The sequence below is a fragment of the Sphaeramia orbicularis genome, chromosome 13 (assembly GCF_902148855.1).
Source record: "Sphaeramia orbicularis chromosome 13, fSphaOr1.1, whole genome shotgun sequence".
Taxonomy (NCBI): Eukaryota; Metazoa; Chordata; class Actinopteri; order Kurtiformes; family Apogonidae; genus Sphaeramia; species Sphaeramia orbicularis.
This window is the reverse complement of record NC_043969.1, coordinates 52,682,401-52,700,945: the sequence shown is the minus strand read 5'-3', so window position 1 is coordinate 52,700,945 and position 18,545 is coordinate 52,682,401. Positions and strand designations below refer to the sequence as shown.

Sequence of the window (18,545 nt, the reverse complement as noted above, 5' to 3'; positions counted from 1 at the left end):
GCAAATTTAAAGAATTATTGAAAGAGTATTTATTTGCAAAACACTGCTCGGTGTCTGCTAATGTTTAGTTGTTTGCGTTTTAGTTGATTGACATTACACTGATCTATAACTGTGAAATATGTCTGAGAGTTTATAAAGTATGATAAAAACTATTTTTTGGAGGTTCTGTTCATTGAACTGGGTCCTGTAGAACATGTATGTGGTTTTGTTTTGTCATTGTGATGAATGTTTTTTAGTTGTTGTTGGTGTTTGTTGCAGAATCCCACTTTCTCTTCATTTCCTTCTGTGTGTGTGTGTTCTCCTGCATGTTTGTTTATACAGAATAACAGTGAGTTCAGGCTGTCTCAGTTAATCATTTATTTACAAAGTCCCAGTTAAACAGTCGTACAGAGCTCTGGGTCTCTTTATTTCCCTGACAACAACAATATTCTTTGCCAGTTGGTAAAGTCTGACTCACTCTTCTTTTCCAGACCCAGTATTTTTAGAGTAGACTATGGTTGTCTAGAACTGTTGGTTGATCTCATCTTCTCATTGGTTCCTTGGATCAGTGTTTCCATTCAGCGGGTTGACTTTTCTCCAGTGCTTTCACGTTGCTCCTTCAGACTCCTCCATGTAACCTGTTTTGACGACAGTTCACATATACACATCCTAGTTCCCCTTATCTAAGCACCATATTTCATGTCTCTGCAGAGCCGCTCTCGTACTAGGTGGGTTGGGTCACTACAAATAAACTGGTATTACCTGACTGTAAGGTCAGGCAGATGTTTGACCCTATACTGACCATGTTTACATCTGATCTGCTGTGGTTTACGATCCTGTGTGGGCATGTGTAAGAACTGTACTGCTAACCAGTGAAACAAAAATCTAGAGACACAAAGGAATGATCTTAAAACGTAAACTACTACTGACTAATATGGGATTAAACTGAAGAATTCAACTATTCAAATTAAAATAATATTTCACGAGTCAACACACTGGTTGAATATTGAATTCTCCTGAACACTTCTATCATTTAAATGGATAAAATCAATCCCATAATTGAAACACATTCCCAATCCCAACATTTGAATTCCAGTTCACATTCAAACACCATCATTATCATTGGATTCAATCACAGACATCAGAATGTGTCAAACCAGGATTATTCTCAGCACTAATGTTTGTATTTCAGTGCATTTGGATCCAGATTCATACACGTTCAAACACTTTACATCATCACTAAGTTTAGTGACTCCAGTAAATCTGAGAAAATCTGTGCATTTGATGAGTTTGTTCCTCAGTGTCTGACAGGAGTGATGATCAGAGGAGCAGAGTTTGAACCTCCAGCATTAGAACATGGACCGAAGAATGGGAGGAGTTTATCACTGAAGCAGCAGCCAATGAAGGAGTAGATGAGAACTGAGGAACCTACGTCATAAAAGGAGACCAAACCCTCCTCATAAACCACAAACACCTCCACCTTCTGAAGACCAGACTTCACAGACAGAGGGACAGAAGGACCAGCGCAAGCATAGTACTGACTTCCATTTATCAAACCGATGGTCCAGTATCCGCTCTGAGGACTCGGTAGGATCACTTCTTTCCTGTTGATGGACCTTCTGACCACTCCTAAAGCCCAGTCAGTCTTTCCTTTCACCTGAACCTCAAAGTAAAACCTGCCTGAAGAGAAACTCTGCTTCGCTAAGATGGAAAGACTATCAGTGAATCTCTGTGGTTTGTCTGGAAGGTTCCTCCTTTCATCACCAGTGTGAACCTGTTTTCCATCATCAGACAGGATGAGTTTAGGATGTGCTGTATCTGGATCCAGAGTCAGATTCACCTCATACTGTTGGACTCTCTTCAGGTCAGCTTTAGCCTCCTTCTTCTTCTTCATGTCTTTTCTGAGTTTGTTCTCCAGCTCAGACACAGCTCTGTCCACAGTCCCCTCATATGATGGTGGACGGACGCTGACCTTTGTCCAGGTCTTCATGGATGGAGCAGCTTTGACACATGTGAACCTCTGGACAAAGTGGAGGTGGTCTTCAGAGCCTGACAGCTGCTCCACCTCAGTGCTTCTCTTCTTCAGCTCACAGATTTCTTGTTCCAGCTCTTTGATGAAGTCTTCAGCCTGTTTCTCGGTGCTCCTCTGCTTTTCTTGGATCTCCTCTAAGAGCTGGTCCAGACCTCTCTGAACAGACTCCATCAGAGCAGTGAAGACCTCAACACCTTCTGCATTCTCTCTGTCTGCAGCGTTCTTACTGACCTCCACTGACCGTTGGATCTCCTGGATCTTCAGTCGTCTCTCCTGGATCATCTGCTTAATTTCAGCCTTTGTCTTCTTCAGCTCTGGCTTTTGTTCTTCATATTGATCTTTCAAAGGAGTAACATCATGACCTTTGTGGTCTGAGTAGGTGCAGTGGTGACAGATACATGTGTGGTCGGTTTTACACAACAGCTCCAGAGGTTTGTGGTGTTTCCTACACATCCTGTCTTCCAGGTTCTCCACAGGGTGGATCAGCTGATGTCTTTTCAGCGCTGGAACTGTCAGATGAGGTTCCAGATGAGTCTGACAGTAGGAGGTCAGACACACCAGGCAGGACTTCAGGGCCTTCAGTTTGGTTTGAGAGCAGACGTCACAGGGAACTTCTCCTGGTTTGGCAGCTTGTTGGTCTGAGCTGTAGATGTTTGGTCCATGTTGAACTTCAAGTCTGAACTGAGCCACCATCTCTGAGATGAACGTGTTGATCTTCAGCTGAGGTTTTGTGTAGAATTCCTCTTTACACATGGGACACCGATATGGAACATTAACCCTCCAGTTTTCAGAGATGCAGGATTTGCAGAAGTTGTGTCCACATGGTATTGTGACTGGATCAGTGAAGACATCCAGACAGATGGAACACCGGAACTGATCCTCAGATCGGACACGACCGGCAGCAGCCATATCTATGGACCAACAGAACAGATACAACACTGAAACATTTGAATTATATCGTCAGTGTTTATCATCATGTGATCATTTATAATAAGGAGACTCATAAAAGTCCTTCATAGTCTTCAGATAAGTGTGACTGCTCAGTCACATGACTCTACAGTAGTGTTTCAAATCCATGACGTCAGTTCAATACTTTGACTGAAATGTTCTGGAAATTCATTAAAGTGTAACTGTAGGAAATGTTAGTGGAAACAAAAGTAGGGAGAGACGTAGAACCAAAGTCCAGACCATCTGAAGGACATGAACTGGATATGAAGATAATTTTAAGTCTTTATTATGAAAGCAAAAACAAAAAAGACAACAAATATAGTTTTGAAACAAACAAAAAAAAAAAAAAAAAATCAAGAATTGAAAACAAAATGAAAGTTTCAAAAATTTAAAGCTTAACCAAATTCATTGTGTTTTCATTTACTTTTATTTTAAATGTGAAACTTCTGCTTCCAGGCCAAAATGTTTAGTCATTTGAAAGGTTTTGTTTGCCAGTCCAGAGGTTTTGCACCTCTAAATCTGTTGCAAATCAAAAACTTTCGCTTGTAAGTTCAACTGAAGGTGATGGGTGGGATCTACAGCAGAAGGGCTGGATTTCTATTGGTGGTTTGCTTCAGACTGACAGTGTGCCTGGTGCTCCCGCCCACTTGAACCCGGGGGGAACTGGGGCGGTTCCCCTCCACATCCCTCCTGGCTCTGATCTGGGGTTCTGCCCGACTGTGCACCGGAGCCACGGTGCGACTCGGAGCCGAGCCCCGGGGCTGAGTTTTTCTGCAGTTTTCTCTGTTTCTGGTCTGATAACCCTCCAATGGAATCTCAGGAGGATGATTAAAGGACATGATCAGTGAAATAAAAAGAAATAAATACAGGGAAAACACCTGATTTTCACTGAAAAAATGCAAAATGGAGAGTGTTTTCTTCTAATAAATGGTGTGGGGGCTCTGCTTTGAGCTGCTCTGGTGCACAGCTGGAGTTCAGCTCGGAGCCCTGGGGCGCCGTGTTCCCCCTGTGTTCAAGTGGGCGGGAGCACCAGGCACACTGTCAATCTGAAGCAAACTACCAATAGAAATCCAGCCCTCCTGCTGTAGATCCCACCCATCACCTTCAGTTGAACTTACAAGCGAAAGTTTTTGATTTGCAACAGATTTAGAGGTGCAAAACCTCTGGACTGGCAAACAAAACCTTTCAAATGACTAAACATTTTGGCCTGGAAGCAGAAGTTTCACATTTAAAATGAAAGTAAATGAAAACACAATGAAATAATATTTTAATTCAGATATAGAAGTCTTAGGATAAATTGTTTTATTAGTAGTTAATGTTTTAACATAGGATTCATTTGTTTAATTTGTTTTATTTCAATAATGTTAGTGATTAGTTCTTTGTGACCAGATTCATGTTTGACTGTTTGTTTAAATATTTTATCAGTATGTTCAGCTTGTTAAGATAGGAACCATCTGTCCGCACAAGAGTTAAGTATGTTCTGTTCTTCCGTTAGATCAGGCATCACCAAATGGCGGACCTCGGTCCGGACCGGGACCCAGTGATGGTTCTGTCTGGACCCGTGACCAATCTCTGATAAATTCAGTAGAGTAGATCATTTTCATACAGTATTTTTTCTGACAGTGGCGGCTGTAGACAGCAGCTGTTGCTACTCCAGTTAATACGACAACAGCTTCACTCAGATGAGCCAATCAAATCGCTTGTTTACTCTGCACAGCATGTGCACCAGAGCAGAGAAGAAGAGACAGTGATGACAGCGTGTCTGCTGCAAAACTAGGAAAGTTGATGCAGAAAACCGTTGTTTTTTCGGGTGCTTTCACATGGTGTACCCGAGTCCGTACTGTTCTTGAATACGTTCACACCTTTCCTGCAGATGTTGGGTTCACAAACACGTACCGCGGCCTGAGTACAAGTACAAGTGGGTGTTCCAGACCTGAAACAGTAGGTGGAGCTGTGGAGGGAATTCTGTCACTATCCAACAAACATGGAAGTCAGAAGAAGACAAACCCTTACCTGTCTGTTATGAACCTGTTTGAGGAAAAGGGAAGAAGAGTTTATTCACCTGTTTGCACTGTTTGATCTCTTTTATTCTGAGGTTTGTGTTTTCTTTCATCTGAAATAAAGGCCTTAAATGTATTGAACTACTTTTACTGATGCTAACAGAGCTAGCTGTGCACTCTGTTCAACATTTCCTGCATTGAAAATTGACAAATATTGTTGAACCTATCTGAAAATGTGAACATAGGGGAAGGCTCAAAGACAAGTTGGACTTCGGTTCAGACCTTTTACTGCGAGGAAATTCAAATAACTGGACCAGTGATTTTGAACTGAATAGCCCTGTTTTAGATACACGTCTAAACACACACACATTCACACATGTACTGTTGTCAAACAGAGGTGATCAGAAGTAAACTTATTGTTGTCATCAGTTTACTAAGAGTTGAGTTCCCACATCTGTTTGACCTTTTTAGAGAACGCTAAGTTTTAGACCAACCCATTTGTACATGTGAGCCCGCCCACAGGGAAATAAATGTACAATTCACCGAATGTTCAGGGCTCATTGTTTTTGAGTTCTCAGTCCATCTGATTTGTGATCTGAATCAATTATGTCAACTTTGAGACTGAGCTGAACCCAGACTCATCCCTGGAGCTTCAATAAAATAAAACGTTTAGAACAATCAACTAGTTAAGTTTAAACATTTTGAAACCTTCATATTTGTTTTCAAATCCTGTTTTTTTTTTTTTTGTTTGCCTTTTATTCCCTTTGCTTGCATAATAAAAACACAAAATGATCTTCATCGCTGTACTAATGTAGAATCTGTGTAAATGCTGTTGGTTTATCCATGTGGTTCAGTGATAGGAACCATTTCAGCAGAGTTGGGTCAAATGAATCCAGTTCTGTGTGTGTATTTGGAGTTAAAGTGTGGTGTTGAAGATCAGCTCAGTTCAACTCACCGATGAAACTTGAACCAGATCTGATGAAGTTGTTTCAGGTTTGTAGGACGGTTCCACACACACGTCTGCAGCTCTGATCACACTGAGAAGAACTGATACTGTCATTTCTGGGAAATGATCTGTGTGTGTTCTGTTGAATGTGGCTCCGCCTCTGATCTGTTTCCTAGTTGATGTTTGGATAAAATCCAAGTGTGTGTTGTTTTATGACAGACGACATGTAGAAGGGTTCTGGTTCTGTAAATACATGTGTGGATGTTTAGAAACAGCAGTCAGAGCATTATCTGTCCAGTCAGCTGTTGAACCTGCGCTTTAGGTTCTAAAACATGAACTGAACCCATTTATTAGTGGACGATTCACATGAATGAACACGTCTGGTACTGAACCGGTTTTCCGTGACTGTCATCACACACACACACACACACACACACACACACACACACACACACACACACACACACACACACACACAGTCATACACAAACACACACACACACACATTGTATCTCTCCCTCTCTCTCACACACACTTTCGTGTTTATTTCTATATCCCGTTTTGCTCCAGACCACAGTAAAATGACTGTCACTTCTCAGTTGAATGAAGGTGATTCTCATCTGTTTGGTTTCCTCTCAGGAACACTCTGCAGACTATTCACAGTTGCTTGTCCTGTTTGGTGGCCTACTGCCTACAGCCTGTTGGAAAACTATGTACAGTATGTTGTCACCATGCCAATATTTAAAGAATGCTCCAGTTGGGTTTCTATCTGGTTAGCCCTGAAACCCACGGCTACTGGAGACACTCCGCCCACTAACCTACAAGCCTCCTTTACAGCAGACCTGGTTGGCAGCAGCGCCTCTGCTTTGATGAGGATCATCAATAAGGTCTCATTTAGCCTCTGCCAGGCTACAAACCGTGAAAGCAAACAGAAAACAAACCAACACCAGCACTTTGAGTCCATTAGCATTATCCCAGAGAGCCAGTGTCTTTTATAAATCCAGTTACTTATTATAGATTAATATGACATATCTTGTAGGATGCATGTAGAACATTTTATTGGGCAGATAGGACCGAATAATAACCATAAATAAGCAGAGCAAGAAGAAAAACAGCAGGATATATTTGTGTATATATGAGTGTTTTGGATGGGGACTGTTTTAAACAACAGTAAAATAAGATGAACATGAAATCAGAGTTTTATGGATTCTGTTCAGTTTGATCATAAAACAGATTTTCACCTCAAACTGACAGTCTGTATAAAATACAACATCCTGCGTCCTCAGACACTGGGTTTAAGTGATGCAAAATTCCACAAAAATCATCTTAATAGGAAAGAAAATCCACAAAGGTGGGATCTGTCTTCTTGGATGAACAGACGATAGGTGCAGTAGGTGTTGTGTGTATAGACAATGGACACAAACTGTGTATGGACAGAGTTCTGTCTGTGTTTGAGGGCATCCTCACCTCAAACAAACACAGCCTCCACTAAAGCCTTTACTTCACTTCATTCAACATTTAATCAACATGTACTCATATCAGTGACGTGCTTTGAGTGTGTTTTGTTTTGACGCTCATCTGCTGCTTCACAGAAGACAGTTTTCTGCGGGAAACCCTGTTCACTGTCAGGATCCAACATTACAGAGAGACGGTAAACAATGACACAGAATTGTTGCCTGAATCATCGTGAACAGAACACGCCTGTGTGCGGAAACGGGAACGACAGTGAAACTCATTCAGGATCTTCTTTCAGGGGTGGGACGGTAGTTTACTGATCTGTGGAAGCAGTGCTGGGAAGTTACAGGAGTGTGTTTTTCGTCAAGGAAAAGGGGGGGGGGGGGGGTGTTGTGTATTTTCACTTTATTTGGGAGTGATAGGACAGAGCCTGAAGAAAAGGGGGGGGGGGGGGGGGGGGGGGGGGTGACATGAAGGAAAGGACTGTGTATGGGCTCTACCAGGTGGTCTCCCAGACTGCACTAACTACACTTACTGTTTCTCTAGTTTCCACAAACTTTGGAGACATTCTATTCTTGTTGACGTTGTTGTAATTAAACCAAACTTCAACCAAATTAATTCAACCCAAATCTTGCTAGCTGAGCTCGTCATAAATATGGCAAAACAGAGTGATAATAAAATGAGTTTGACTTTCAGTGAAATGCTCTGGGTTTTATTTTGAAGGCCAAGCCAAACTCCACTTCTGTCAGCTGGGTTTACAGTTGCTGTCCAGCAGATGTCACCATCCAACCCAGATTAAATTCTACTGCTGATTCAAGTATGACACCATGACTGAAGCTCTGTTAGGCAATAGTTCACTATCAAGAATTCAAACTCTACACAGATTTACTCAAAATTTTCCCCAACCAACTACAACCCAGTCAGGGTGGAAGTTCACATAGAATGTAACAGAACACTGACAAAAGACTGGAATGCAGTGTTTTCTAATTCTGCATTTGGTTTGTCCAGCATGGGTCCAAACAACAGAAGTCAAAACGCTAAAAACAGGAAAAAGCCAACATGTGACTAGGAATGACCCAGATGGAATTAAATTTACTGAAAGGCATGAGGTGAACCTTCTCCAGGTAGTTGTATGAATGTTTATGGACTGAACAGATCCCTCTGTTGATCTGTAGGAAATGACATTATATCAGATCCAACACAAGCTGCAGAATCAGGATGATCCAAAACAGGAGTCAGTCATTGATCTGCGTCCAGTTGAACTGGTCTGCAATGAAAGAAGGAACAGGATCAACAATGGAGGTGTGTGTGTGTGTGTGTTTCCTTTTGAGTGCAGGTAAAACAGTTTTGAGGCAGTTATTTGCTTTTGTCAGAATGACAGATTTTTTTGAACGTAGCTTGAATTCTTGGTTTTGTGTTTATACAGTTTGGAGAAAAGGGGGTGGAGCTTTGGACAAATGTGTCCAAGCGATGGTTCAAAACTGTAATGTTGAGTTTATTATTTTGGACATTATTCCAACAGCTGCTCTGATCCCATCCTCCTCCACATTCTCTCTCCTTATCTGCATGTTGGATTTTCAGGTTATTTACATTTTTGCCGAAAATCTGCTTTGTACATGTAAACATTTTCATATTGTAATTTAATTTTTTTACATTAAGACAAAGAGAAAAATGTAGAGTTGTCCTTATTTCTAAAGTATGCTATTATTGAACTGGTTCGGCCCATTTTTGCAGTGGCCCACAGGTGCAAAAGCCCCCCAAAAAATATCCATATAAGATAAAAAAGAGAACAGCCCAAAAAATTATCCAGTATAAGAAAAAAAAAACCAAAACATCATCCACCTTTTCAATTAAGGGGGCGCTGTTTACCCAAAAAGGTCTTTTGCTTTAAAATTAAGGCCACCGAAAAAAAAATAAACGCATAGGCTGAAAATTTTTAAGGCCTTGATCTAATGTGGCTAATGCTAATGAAGTAACCAACTGGAAGTGGAAGAGCACTAAAAATAAAGTTATTCTAAAAATATATGGTAGATCATTTTTTGGGCTGTTCTCTTTCTTTCTTATAGTGGATAATTTTTTGGGCTGTTGCACCTCTGGGCCACCGTACATTTTAGGTCAATCTGGGTTAAATGTGGAACCTGAACTAAATGATTTGTACATCCATGACTGTAGTATTTGGTCAGTTCTACTGCAGTCTGTGGTTTTGGGGTAAATGTCTGCATTTGTTTTGTACTTTGTCTAAACATTTCAGGTCTGACTCTAACTCTTCCTTTTGTGAGAACAGATGGACTTTTCTTTCCTCAGTCAGAGTTTGGTCATATATTTGTGTTTGTCTTGTTTTAGTTGAGGACAGCTGTAGTCACACTAGGTCCAAACACCGATACTGAGTTCACAGTCATGTGTGTGTGTCCTGAAAGCTGACAGTATTCTGCATATTTACACCAGCAGACCACCACTAGAGGGAGTCCAACACAAACGACAACAGGCCTGAAGTCCAGGAGACTCCCACAGAACCAACTCATGTGACTCAACACTAATGATGACAGACAGTCATGGAAACCTGGTTCAGTACCAGATGTGTTCATTCATGTGAACCGTCCACTAATGAATGGATCTTGTTCATGTTTTATAACACAGGTGTCAAACATACGGCCCAGGGGCCAAATCTGACCCGCCAAAGGGTCCAATTGGGATGAATTTGTGAAATGCAAAAATTACTCCAAGATATTAACAATCCTTAGTTCAGGTTCCACATTCAGGCCAATTCAATCTCAAGTGGGTCAAACCAGTAAAATACTATCATTATAATCTATAAATACTCAAAACTCCAATTTTTTTCTCATAGTAAATGTAAATAATTTCATGTATTTACACTAAAACAAAGTATAACTTAAAAAAAATAAATAAATAAAGTGAATAACCTGAACAAATATGATCCACCTGAAATGGTTTAAGAGAAGTAAGTACAATGTTAACAATATTCTGCCTGATATTAAATGTTTTTATGTAGTTGTAGACCTGCTCTGATCTGTAAGTTAGAATGAACATGTGGAAATGATAAACTGAAGCTTGTTAAAATTACACTTATTGAGTTTGTTCATGTTATGCACATTGTTTGAAAGGATAGTTCGTCGATGTCAGCATTTTCATTGTTTAATTTTACTTTTTTTTCACTCTAAAACATTGGAGTTGACATTAGTTATAAATTATGTGATTATTTTACTGGTTCGGTCCACTTCAGATCAAATTTAGCTGAATGTTGAACTGACCTAAAATGAGTTTGACACCCCTGTTTTAGAACCTAAAGTGCAGGTTCAACAGCTGACTGGACAGATAATGCTCTGACTGCTGTTTCTAAACATCCACACGTGTTTACAGAACCAGAACCCTTCTGCATGTCGTCTGTGATGAAACAACACGTTTGACCAAAACCTCAACCAGAGGATTCTTCCATATGTTTTTGTCTTTGTTGAAATTTGGTTCATGCGCTAAAGCTGTTTCCAGGTTCTACGGTGGTATTCGACCGTCTGAACAGGGACACACAGAACACACAAGAAAGAAGTGGGACAAAGAAGGAAATGGACTTATTTACACTGAACGCTGGGAAAACATCTGCAGACTACAGTGGATGACCTCCAGCTCCAACAACTGGAGGGAATTCTGTTGGAAAAATACTGTTAGATTTGTTTGTAACTCCTGTCCAGAGAAAACATGAGGGCAGTGGAGACACCTGTTGGACACTCTGTGGGACAAAGAATGAAAATCACTGTCATATTTTCTGGAGTTGTCCAGTGATCAGACCGTTCTGGGAACAGCTGTGTGAACATTTAAAGAACGTCTTTACTCCAACAGTTCCTTGTAAATGTGAAGCCCTGGTTTGAGGAGATATTTCATATGAGAACTGGACTGAAGGATAAAAAAAAAACTCTTGTTAATGCTTTTGCAGCAAAAAGACTATCAGTAGAAAAAGGTTAAAGTCTGAAGCACCCACAACTGAAGAATGGATGGACATCAAAAAGGACATTTACATTCTGGAGAAGTGGACATTTGGTTTGAAGGGTCAAAGGGAAGCTTTTTCCACTGTTTGGTCCAAATGGACAAACTATGTCAAACCTGTAAATGATGTGAACTGAATATATCAGTGATGTGAAAACATTTATATGACATACATTTGTGTGAACCCTAACCACATCAACCAGGAAACAGATCAGAGGCGGAACCACATTCAACAGAAAAAAGATCCTTTCCCAGAAATAAAAGTGTCAGTTCTGGTCAGTGTGATCAGAGCTGCAGACGTGTCTGTGGAACCGTCCAACAAACCTGAAACGACTTCATCACATCTGGTTCAAGTCTCATTGGTGAGTTGAACTGAGCTTAGACCTGGATTCATTTCACACCAACTCTCCTGTAGTGATGGGAATTCCGGCTCTTTTTCGAGAACTGGCTCTTTTGGCTCGGCTCACTTTTGGCTCCCAAGTGGCTCTTCAGATTTTTGGGCGCTTAAATTAATTTATTACCAACAATAATGTAAAGTTATGCGCAATATGAATTACTAATGTAAAAAAAAAAAACATGCGCTATATCAAATGTTTATTATACAAATACACCTTTATTTATACATGCTACTGAGTGATAAAAATACTGAATTAGAAAGTGGAAAAAGAAATGCCTAACCTTTACTAACTTTTAACTATTTTAAACTTAACTTTTTACTGCTAAACAAATTTAAAGAGAAATAACATACAGAAACTTACAGAATCACACAACAAAATATACATTTAAAAGTGTAAAACAAAAAGAAAAAAAAAAAATCAGCATCCAGATAACAGTTTTCTCCTTCAGTGAAGACTGGCAGTGAGAAAAACCAAGTGCCTCAGCTTGGAGGGGTTGATCCCGTTTCTTCTCTCTGTAAATATCTGCCCTGTTATAGAGAAGATTTTCTTTGAGGGGACTGATGTTGCTACAATGCACAGTCTCCATGCCATCACATGTGTAAGACGTGGGTGAACTGAAGCTTAGTTTGGTCAATGTAATTGAAATGTGTCCAGATTTTGCTGCGTTTCTTGTTGTCACTCATTTTCTCAACTTGTGCTTGCTGTGTGACTCCGCCGCTCTCCCCTATGCTCAGCACAGACAGAGACGACGCCACACATACTGACCAATCAAATGTGGCTTCAAGAGAAAAGAGAGAGAGACAGAAAGACAGGGAGAGAGACAGAGAAGGAGAGAGAGACAGATTTACTGGTGGTGGTGGTGGTGGCCTGACTACTGTGTTAAAGCCCACCCATAACTGTCGCTTTATTCCCACAGCACATTATGGTAGTTTTGAAGTACAATTATTTCTGTTTGAACTGGCCTCTCCTGTGCTGTGTGCTGTTGTCTATCACCCACCCAAGTCCAATAAGGATTTCATTCAACATTTTCAGAATTCCTAGCTGAGATGATGCCATCTTATGACAATATATTGGTTTGTGGTGACTTCAATAACCGTGTATGCTGTCCCTCTAGTCAAAATGCTGATGAGTTTCTCTGCCTTTTAAACTCATTTGATTTAACTCAATCAGTTAATGGCCCCACACACCAGCTAGGACACACGCTGGATCTCATCATTTCCCATGGCCTGCTTGTACCCCACAGAGAAATACCCCAGACCTGTATCTCAGATCACGTCCCTATCTTATTGGATTTTTCGACTCCCCTTCCCACATCTAAACCTGTCACATCAGCCTGTCATCGTTGCATCATCACTGCGTCCACAGCTGGTCAATTTGCTAATGCTTTTTTGAACACTGCTCTATACACTCAGGCTGATATGGCTTCTCCTCCCTGCCCGGATGACCAAATCTACTCCTTTCACTCCACCTGTTCTGACATTTTGGACTCTTTTTGTGGACAAAGTGGCTTCAGTCAGGAGGAGTATGGACAGTAACGTCCACAGTGACTCTAACATTCCTCCTCTTGTCTTTGAGGTGTTTGAGCCGGTGTCACTGCCCACTCTTTCTGAGGTGATCCAGGGGATGAGACCAACCTACTGTCCTCTGGACATCATTCCATCCAAGGTGCTCAAACAGGCCTTTAATACTGTGGGCTCTTGTCTGCTCTCGCTTTTTAACAGTTGTCTCAGTGGTGGATTTGTCCCAGCAGTTTTCAAGCATGCTGTAGTCAGACCTCTTCTAAAAAAAAAACCCAATCTAGACCCTGCAGTTTTGTCCAATTTTAGACCAGTCTCCAATTTGCTATTTTTATCAAAGGTTTTAGAAAAACTTGTCTTTAACCACTTGCAGTCTTTTTTAGAGAATAACCACTTTTTAGAAAAATTCCAGTCTGGCTTCAGATCTCGGCACAGCACAGAATCAGCTCTTCTTAAGATACACAGTGACATTCTTTTATCCTTGGATGCTAACAGACCAGTGCTGCTGATGATGTTGGACCTCACAGCAGCGTTTGACACTGTAGACCACTCAGTCCTGATTGCTCGCCTGGCTCAACATGTCGGTCTCCAGGGCACAGTTCTGCAGTGGTTCAGCTCTTACCTGACCAATAGGAGCTTTGCTGTAATGATTGAGGATTATTCATCCTCACCTGCTCCTTTGTCCTCTGGAGTGCCACCGGGGTCCATTCTCGGCCCACTTTTATTCTCACTGAATACGTTGCTTCTCAGTTCCATCATCACTAAACACAATTTGTCATTCCACCTTTATGCGGATGATCTCCAATCTATCTCCCTGTGTTTCCAGATGATACATCTGCACTAGACTCTCTCCACACCTGCCTCTCAGACACTGAAGTATGGTTGGCTCAAAACTTTCTTCATCTCAATCAGAGCAAAAGTGAATGTATAATTTTTGGCCCTTCTGATTTGCACTATAATACACTACCCAACCTCCTCCAGCCCCTGTGAGCCAGGCTGTCAGGAACCTAGGAGTGATTTTAGACAGTCAACTGAAGCTTGATAAACACATTAATGCAGTTGTTAAAGCAAGTTTTTTCCAGCTTCGTCTTTTAGCCAAAGTGAAGCCATTCCTCTCTTGCAGTGATCTGGGGAGAGTGATCCATGCTTTTACCAGTTCACGTCTGGACTACTGTAATGCACTTTATTATGGCCTCACTCAGTCCTCACTCCATCGCTTACAACTGGTACAAAATGCAGCTGCCCGTTTCTTGACCAACTCCTCCAGATTCAACCACATCAGCTCCATCCTCTCTTCTCTTCACTGGCTCCCAGTCCACCATCGCATTGATTTTAAAATTTGAATGTTTGTTTTTAAAGCTTTAAATGGTCTAGCTCCCCCATCCTTATCTGAGATTTTAACAGTTCACCGCCCCAGCAGAGTCCTCTGATTGTCCTCTCAGATGGTTTTGGATGTCCCCAGGTCCAGATATAAACAATGGGGTGATCGTTCATTTGCTGTTGCTGATCCAAAACTGTGGAACTTGTTACTTCCTGACTTGCAAGTCTTCACCAACCTTCCCCTGTTAAAATCCAGATTAAAGACTCACCTGTTTAGACTGGCTTTTAACCCTTAGAACTGAGACACTATTAGGTTTGAATCTGTGGTCTCTTTTATCAATGTGTGTTGTGTCCTATTGTTTTATGCGTATTTATGGTACTTGATTAACCTGTTTCTAGCTTATAATATAATCACGCTTTTAGATGTAAAGCACTTTGGGCTTCTTTATGTTGTTGTAAAGTGCTATATAAATACATTTTGATTGGATTTTGATTTGATAATACTCTCCATTTTGCATTTTTTCAGTGAAAATCAGGTGTTTTCCCTGTATTTATTTCTTTTTATTTCACTGATCATGTCCTTTAATCATCCTCCTGAGATTCCATTGGAGGGTTATCAGACCAAAAACAGAGAAAACTGCAGAAAAACTCAGCCCCGGGGCTCGGCTCCGAGTCGCACCGTGGCTCCGGTGCACAGTCGGGCAGAACCCCAGATCAGAGCCAGGAGGGAACTTACAAGCAAAAGTTTTTGATTTGCAACAGATTTAGAGGTGCAAAACCTCTGGACTGGCAAACAAAACCTTTCAAATGACTAAACATTTTGGCCTGGAAGCAGAAGTTTCACATTTAAAATGAAAGTAAATGAAAACACAATCGATTTGGTTGAACTTAAAAATTTTGAAACCTTCATTTTTGTTTTCAAATCTTGATTTTTTGTTTCAAAACTATATTTTTTCTGTCTTTTTCCCATTTGCTTTCATAATAAAGACTTAAAATTATCTTCATATCCAGTTCATGTCCTTCAGATGGTCTGGACTTTGGTTCTACGTCTCCCTACTTTTGTTTCCACTAACATTTTCGACAGTTACACTTTAATGAATTTCCAGAACATTTCAGTCAAAGTATTGAACTGACGTCATGGATTTGAAACACTACTGTAGAGTCATGTGACTGAGCAGTCACACTTATCTGAAGACTATGAAGGACTTTTATGAGTCTCCTTATTATAAATGATCACATGATGATAAACACTGACGATATAATTCAAATGTTTCAGTGTTGTATCTGTTCTGTTGGTCCATAGATATGGCTGCTGCCGGTCGTGTCCGATCTGAGGATCAGTTCCAGTGTTCCATCTGTCTGGATGTCTTCACTGATCCAGTCACAATACCATGTGGACACAACTTCTGCAAATCCTGCATCTCTGAAAACTGGAGGGTTAATGTTCCATATCGGTGTCCCATGTGTAAAGAGGAATTCTACACAAAACCTCAGCTGAAGATCAACACGTTCATCTCAGAGATGGTGGCTCAGTTCAGACTTGAAGTTCAACATGGACCAAACATCTACAGCTCAGACCAACAAGCTGCCAAACCAGGAGAAGTTCCCTGTGACGTCTGCTCTCAAACCAAACTGAAGGCCCTGAAGTCCTGCCTGGTGTGTTTGACCTCCTACTGTCAGACTCATCTGGAACCTCATCTGACAGTTCCAGCGCTGAAAAGACATCAGCTGATCCACCCTGTGGAGAACCTGGAAGACAGGATGTGTAGGAAACACCACAAACCTCTGGAGCTGTTCTGTAAAACCGACCACACATGTATCTGTGTGTTCTGTTCTGTTGAAGACCACAAGAACCATGAGTTTGTTCCTCTGAAAGATCAATATGAAGAACAAAAGCCAGAGCTGAAGAAGACAAAGGCTGAAATTCAGCAGATGGTCCAGGAGAGACGACTGAAGATCCAGGAGATCCAACGGTCAGTGGAGGTCAGTAAGAACGCTGCAGACAGAGAGAATGCAGAAGGTGTTGAGGTCTACACTGCTCTGATGGAGTCTGTTCGGAGAGGTCTGGACCAGCTCTTAGAGGAGATCCAAGAAAAGCAGAGGAGCACCGAGAAACAGGCTGAAGACTTCATCAAAGAGCTGGAACAGGAAATCTGTGAGCTGAAGAAGAGAAGCACTGAGGTGGAGCAGCTGTCAGGCTCTGAAGACCACCTCCACTTTGTCCAGAGGTTCACATGTGTCAAAGCTGCTCCATCCATGAAGACCTGGACAAAGGTCAGCGTCTGTCCACCATCATATGAGGGGACTGTGGAGAGAGCTGTGTCTGAGCTGGAGAACAAACTCACAGAAGAGAAGAAGAGGAAGAAGAAGAAGAAGGAGAAGGCTAAAGCTGAGCTGAAGAGAGTCCAACAGTATGAGGTGAATCTGACTCTGGATCCAGATACAGCACATCCTAGACTCATCCTGTCTGATGATGGAAAACAGGTTCATGATGGTGGTGAATGGAAGAACCTTCTAGACAAACCACAGAGATTCACTGATTGCCTTCGCATCTTAGCGAAGCAGAGTTTCTCTTCTGGCAGGATTTACTTTGAAGTTCAGGTGAAAGGAAAGACTGACTGGGCTTTAGGAGTGGTCAGAAGGTCCATCAACAGGAAAGGAGGGATCCCACTGAGTCCTCAGAGCGGATACTGGACCATCGGTTTGAGAAATGGAAACCAGTGCATAGCTTGTGCTGCTCCTCCTGTCCCTCTGTCTGTGAAGTCTGGTCTTCAGAAGGTGGGGGTGTTTGTGGATTATGAGGAGGGTCTGGTCTCCTTTTATGACGTAGGTTCCTCAGTTCTCATCTACTCCTTCATTGGCTGCTGCTTCAGTGATAAACTCCTCCCATTCTTCAGTCCATGTCCTAATGCTGGAGGTTCAAACTCTGCTCCTCTGATCATCACTCCTGTCAGACACTGAGGAACAAACTCATCAAATGCACAGATTTTCTCACATTTACTGGAGTCACTAAACTTAGTGATGATGTAAAGTGTTTGAACGTGTATGAATCTGGATCCAAATGCACTGAAATACAAACATTAGTGCTGAGAATAATCCTGGTTTGACACATTCTGATGTCTGTGATTGAATCCAATGATAATGATGGTGTTTGAATGTGAACTGGAATTCAAATGTTGGGATTGGGAATGTGTTTCAATTATGGGATTGATTTTATCCATTTAAATGATAGAAGTGTTCAGGAGAATTCAATATTCAATAATAACAGTAAAGATTATGTTCATAGCTTTAATAAATACACTCATATACTGTCTGCATTTGAAATGAGAAAAACCATTAAATATTCAATGTATGCTGAGTTGTTTTCTATTTGTTCGCAGACAAACACATGTAATTATTGTAAAAACTGTAATTATTTTCACATCAACTCAGACAAAGGTTATACCATAATATTTAAGACCAAATATTTAGAAAGGATTCCTCAGTTATTCAAATATTTTCTGAATAAAAATGTTTTGAAGTTGAAATCCACTCAATCCATTTGAGTCACAAACCTTCGACTTATTTGGATGATTCTGCTCAAATATCTGAACTATGGATTTACATGTCAACAATGAACAAATACATGGAAATATTCACATTTCCTCTGTCTGTGAAATGTAAAGGTAAGGTTAAACAAAACTGAAAAATAATGTACATTTCAGAATTATACAAAAATGTGAACAAGAAATGGGTGAACAACTGAAAGCAGTTCTGCAGCAATGGAGGTTGATCAAGCCTCGAAAGTTGGTGGTTCAATTCCTCCAGGTGTCCCAACGTTGGGGAATTCCTTCCAACCCCCTGTGTCTGCAGAACAGGAGTGTTGGAACACAGTGTGGTACCGTACCGGTGGAGCATTATTTGAACAGTACTGGACTGCAGAAAGTAGTGTGTTACTATAAAAAAGGAAAAGGC

The 18,545-nt window shown here is 41.1% G+C and overlaps 3 protein-coding genes across 4 annotated transcripts in view; 1 reads left to right on the top strand and 2 right to left on the bottom strand.

Annotated features, from left to right (window-relative positions):
- The window catches only part of LOC115431255 (uncharacterized), a 202,326-nt gene that overhangs the window by 43,036 nt on the left and 140,745 nt on the right, over nucleotides 1–18,545 (bottom strand). The gene's annotated exons all lie outside the window — the stretch shown is intronic.
- Nucleotides 348–6,078, bottom strand: LOC115431267 (E3 ubiquitin-protein ligase TRIM39-like). Of its 2 annotated transcripts, XM_030151525.1 has the most exons (3): nucleotides 5,915–6,078; nucleotides 4,973–4,987; nucleotides 348–2,922 (listed from the first exon to the last, which is right to left on the bottom strand). In XM_030151525.1, exon 3 carries the CDS (start codon nucleotides 2,918–2,920, stop codon nucleotides 1,277–1,279), a length of 1,644 nt encoding a protein of 547 aa, XP_030007385.1. In that variant the 5' UTR covers nucleotides 2,921–2,922; nucleotides 4,973–4,987; nucleotides 5,915–6,078; the 3' UTR covers nucleotides 348–1,276. The 2 variants fall into 2 exon arrangements, with proteins under 2 accessions (XP_030007385.1, XP_030007384.1); XM_030151524.1 differs by lacking the exon at nucleotides 4,973–4,987.
- On the top strand, nucleotides 8,900–17,842 carry LOC115431265 (E3 ubiquitin-protein ligase TRIM39-like). The gene is made up of 2 exons (XM_030151523.1): nucleotides 8,900–8,941; nucleotides 15,895–17,842. The coding sequence occupies exon 2, from the start codon at nucleotides 15,897–15,899 to the stop codon at nucleotides 17,550–17,552; it is 1,656 nt and encodes a 551-aa protein (XP_030007383.1). The 5' UTR covers nucleotides 8,900–8,941; nucleotides 15,895–15,896; the 3' UTR covers nucleotides 17,553–17,842.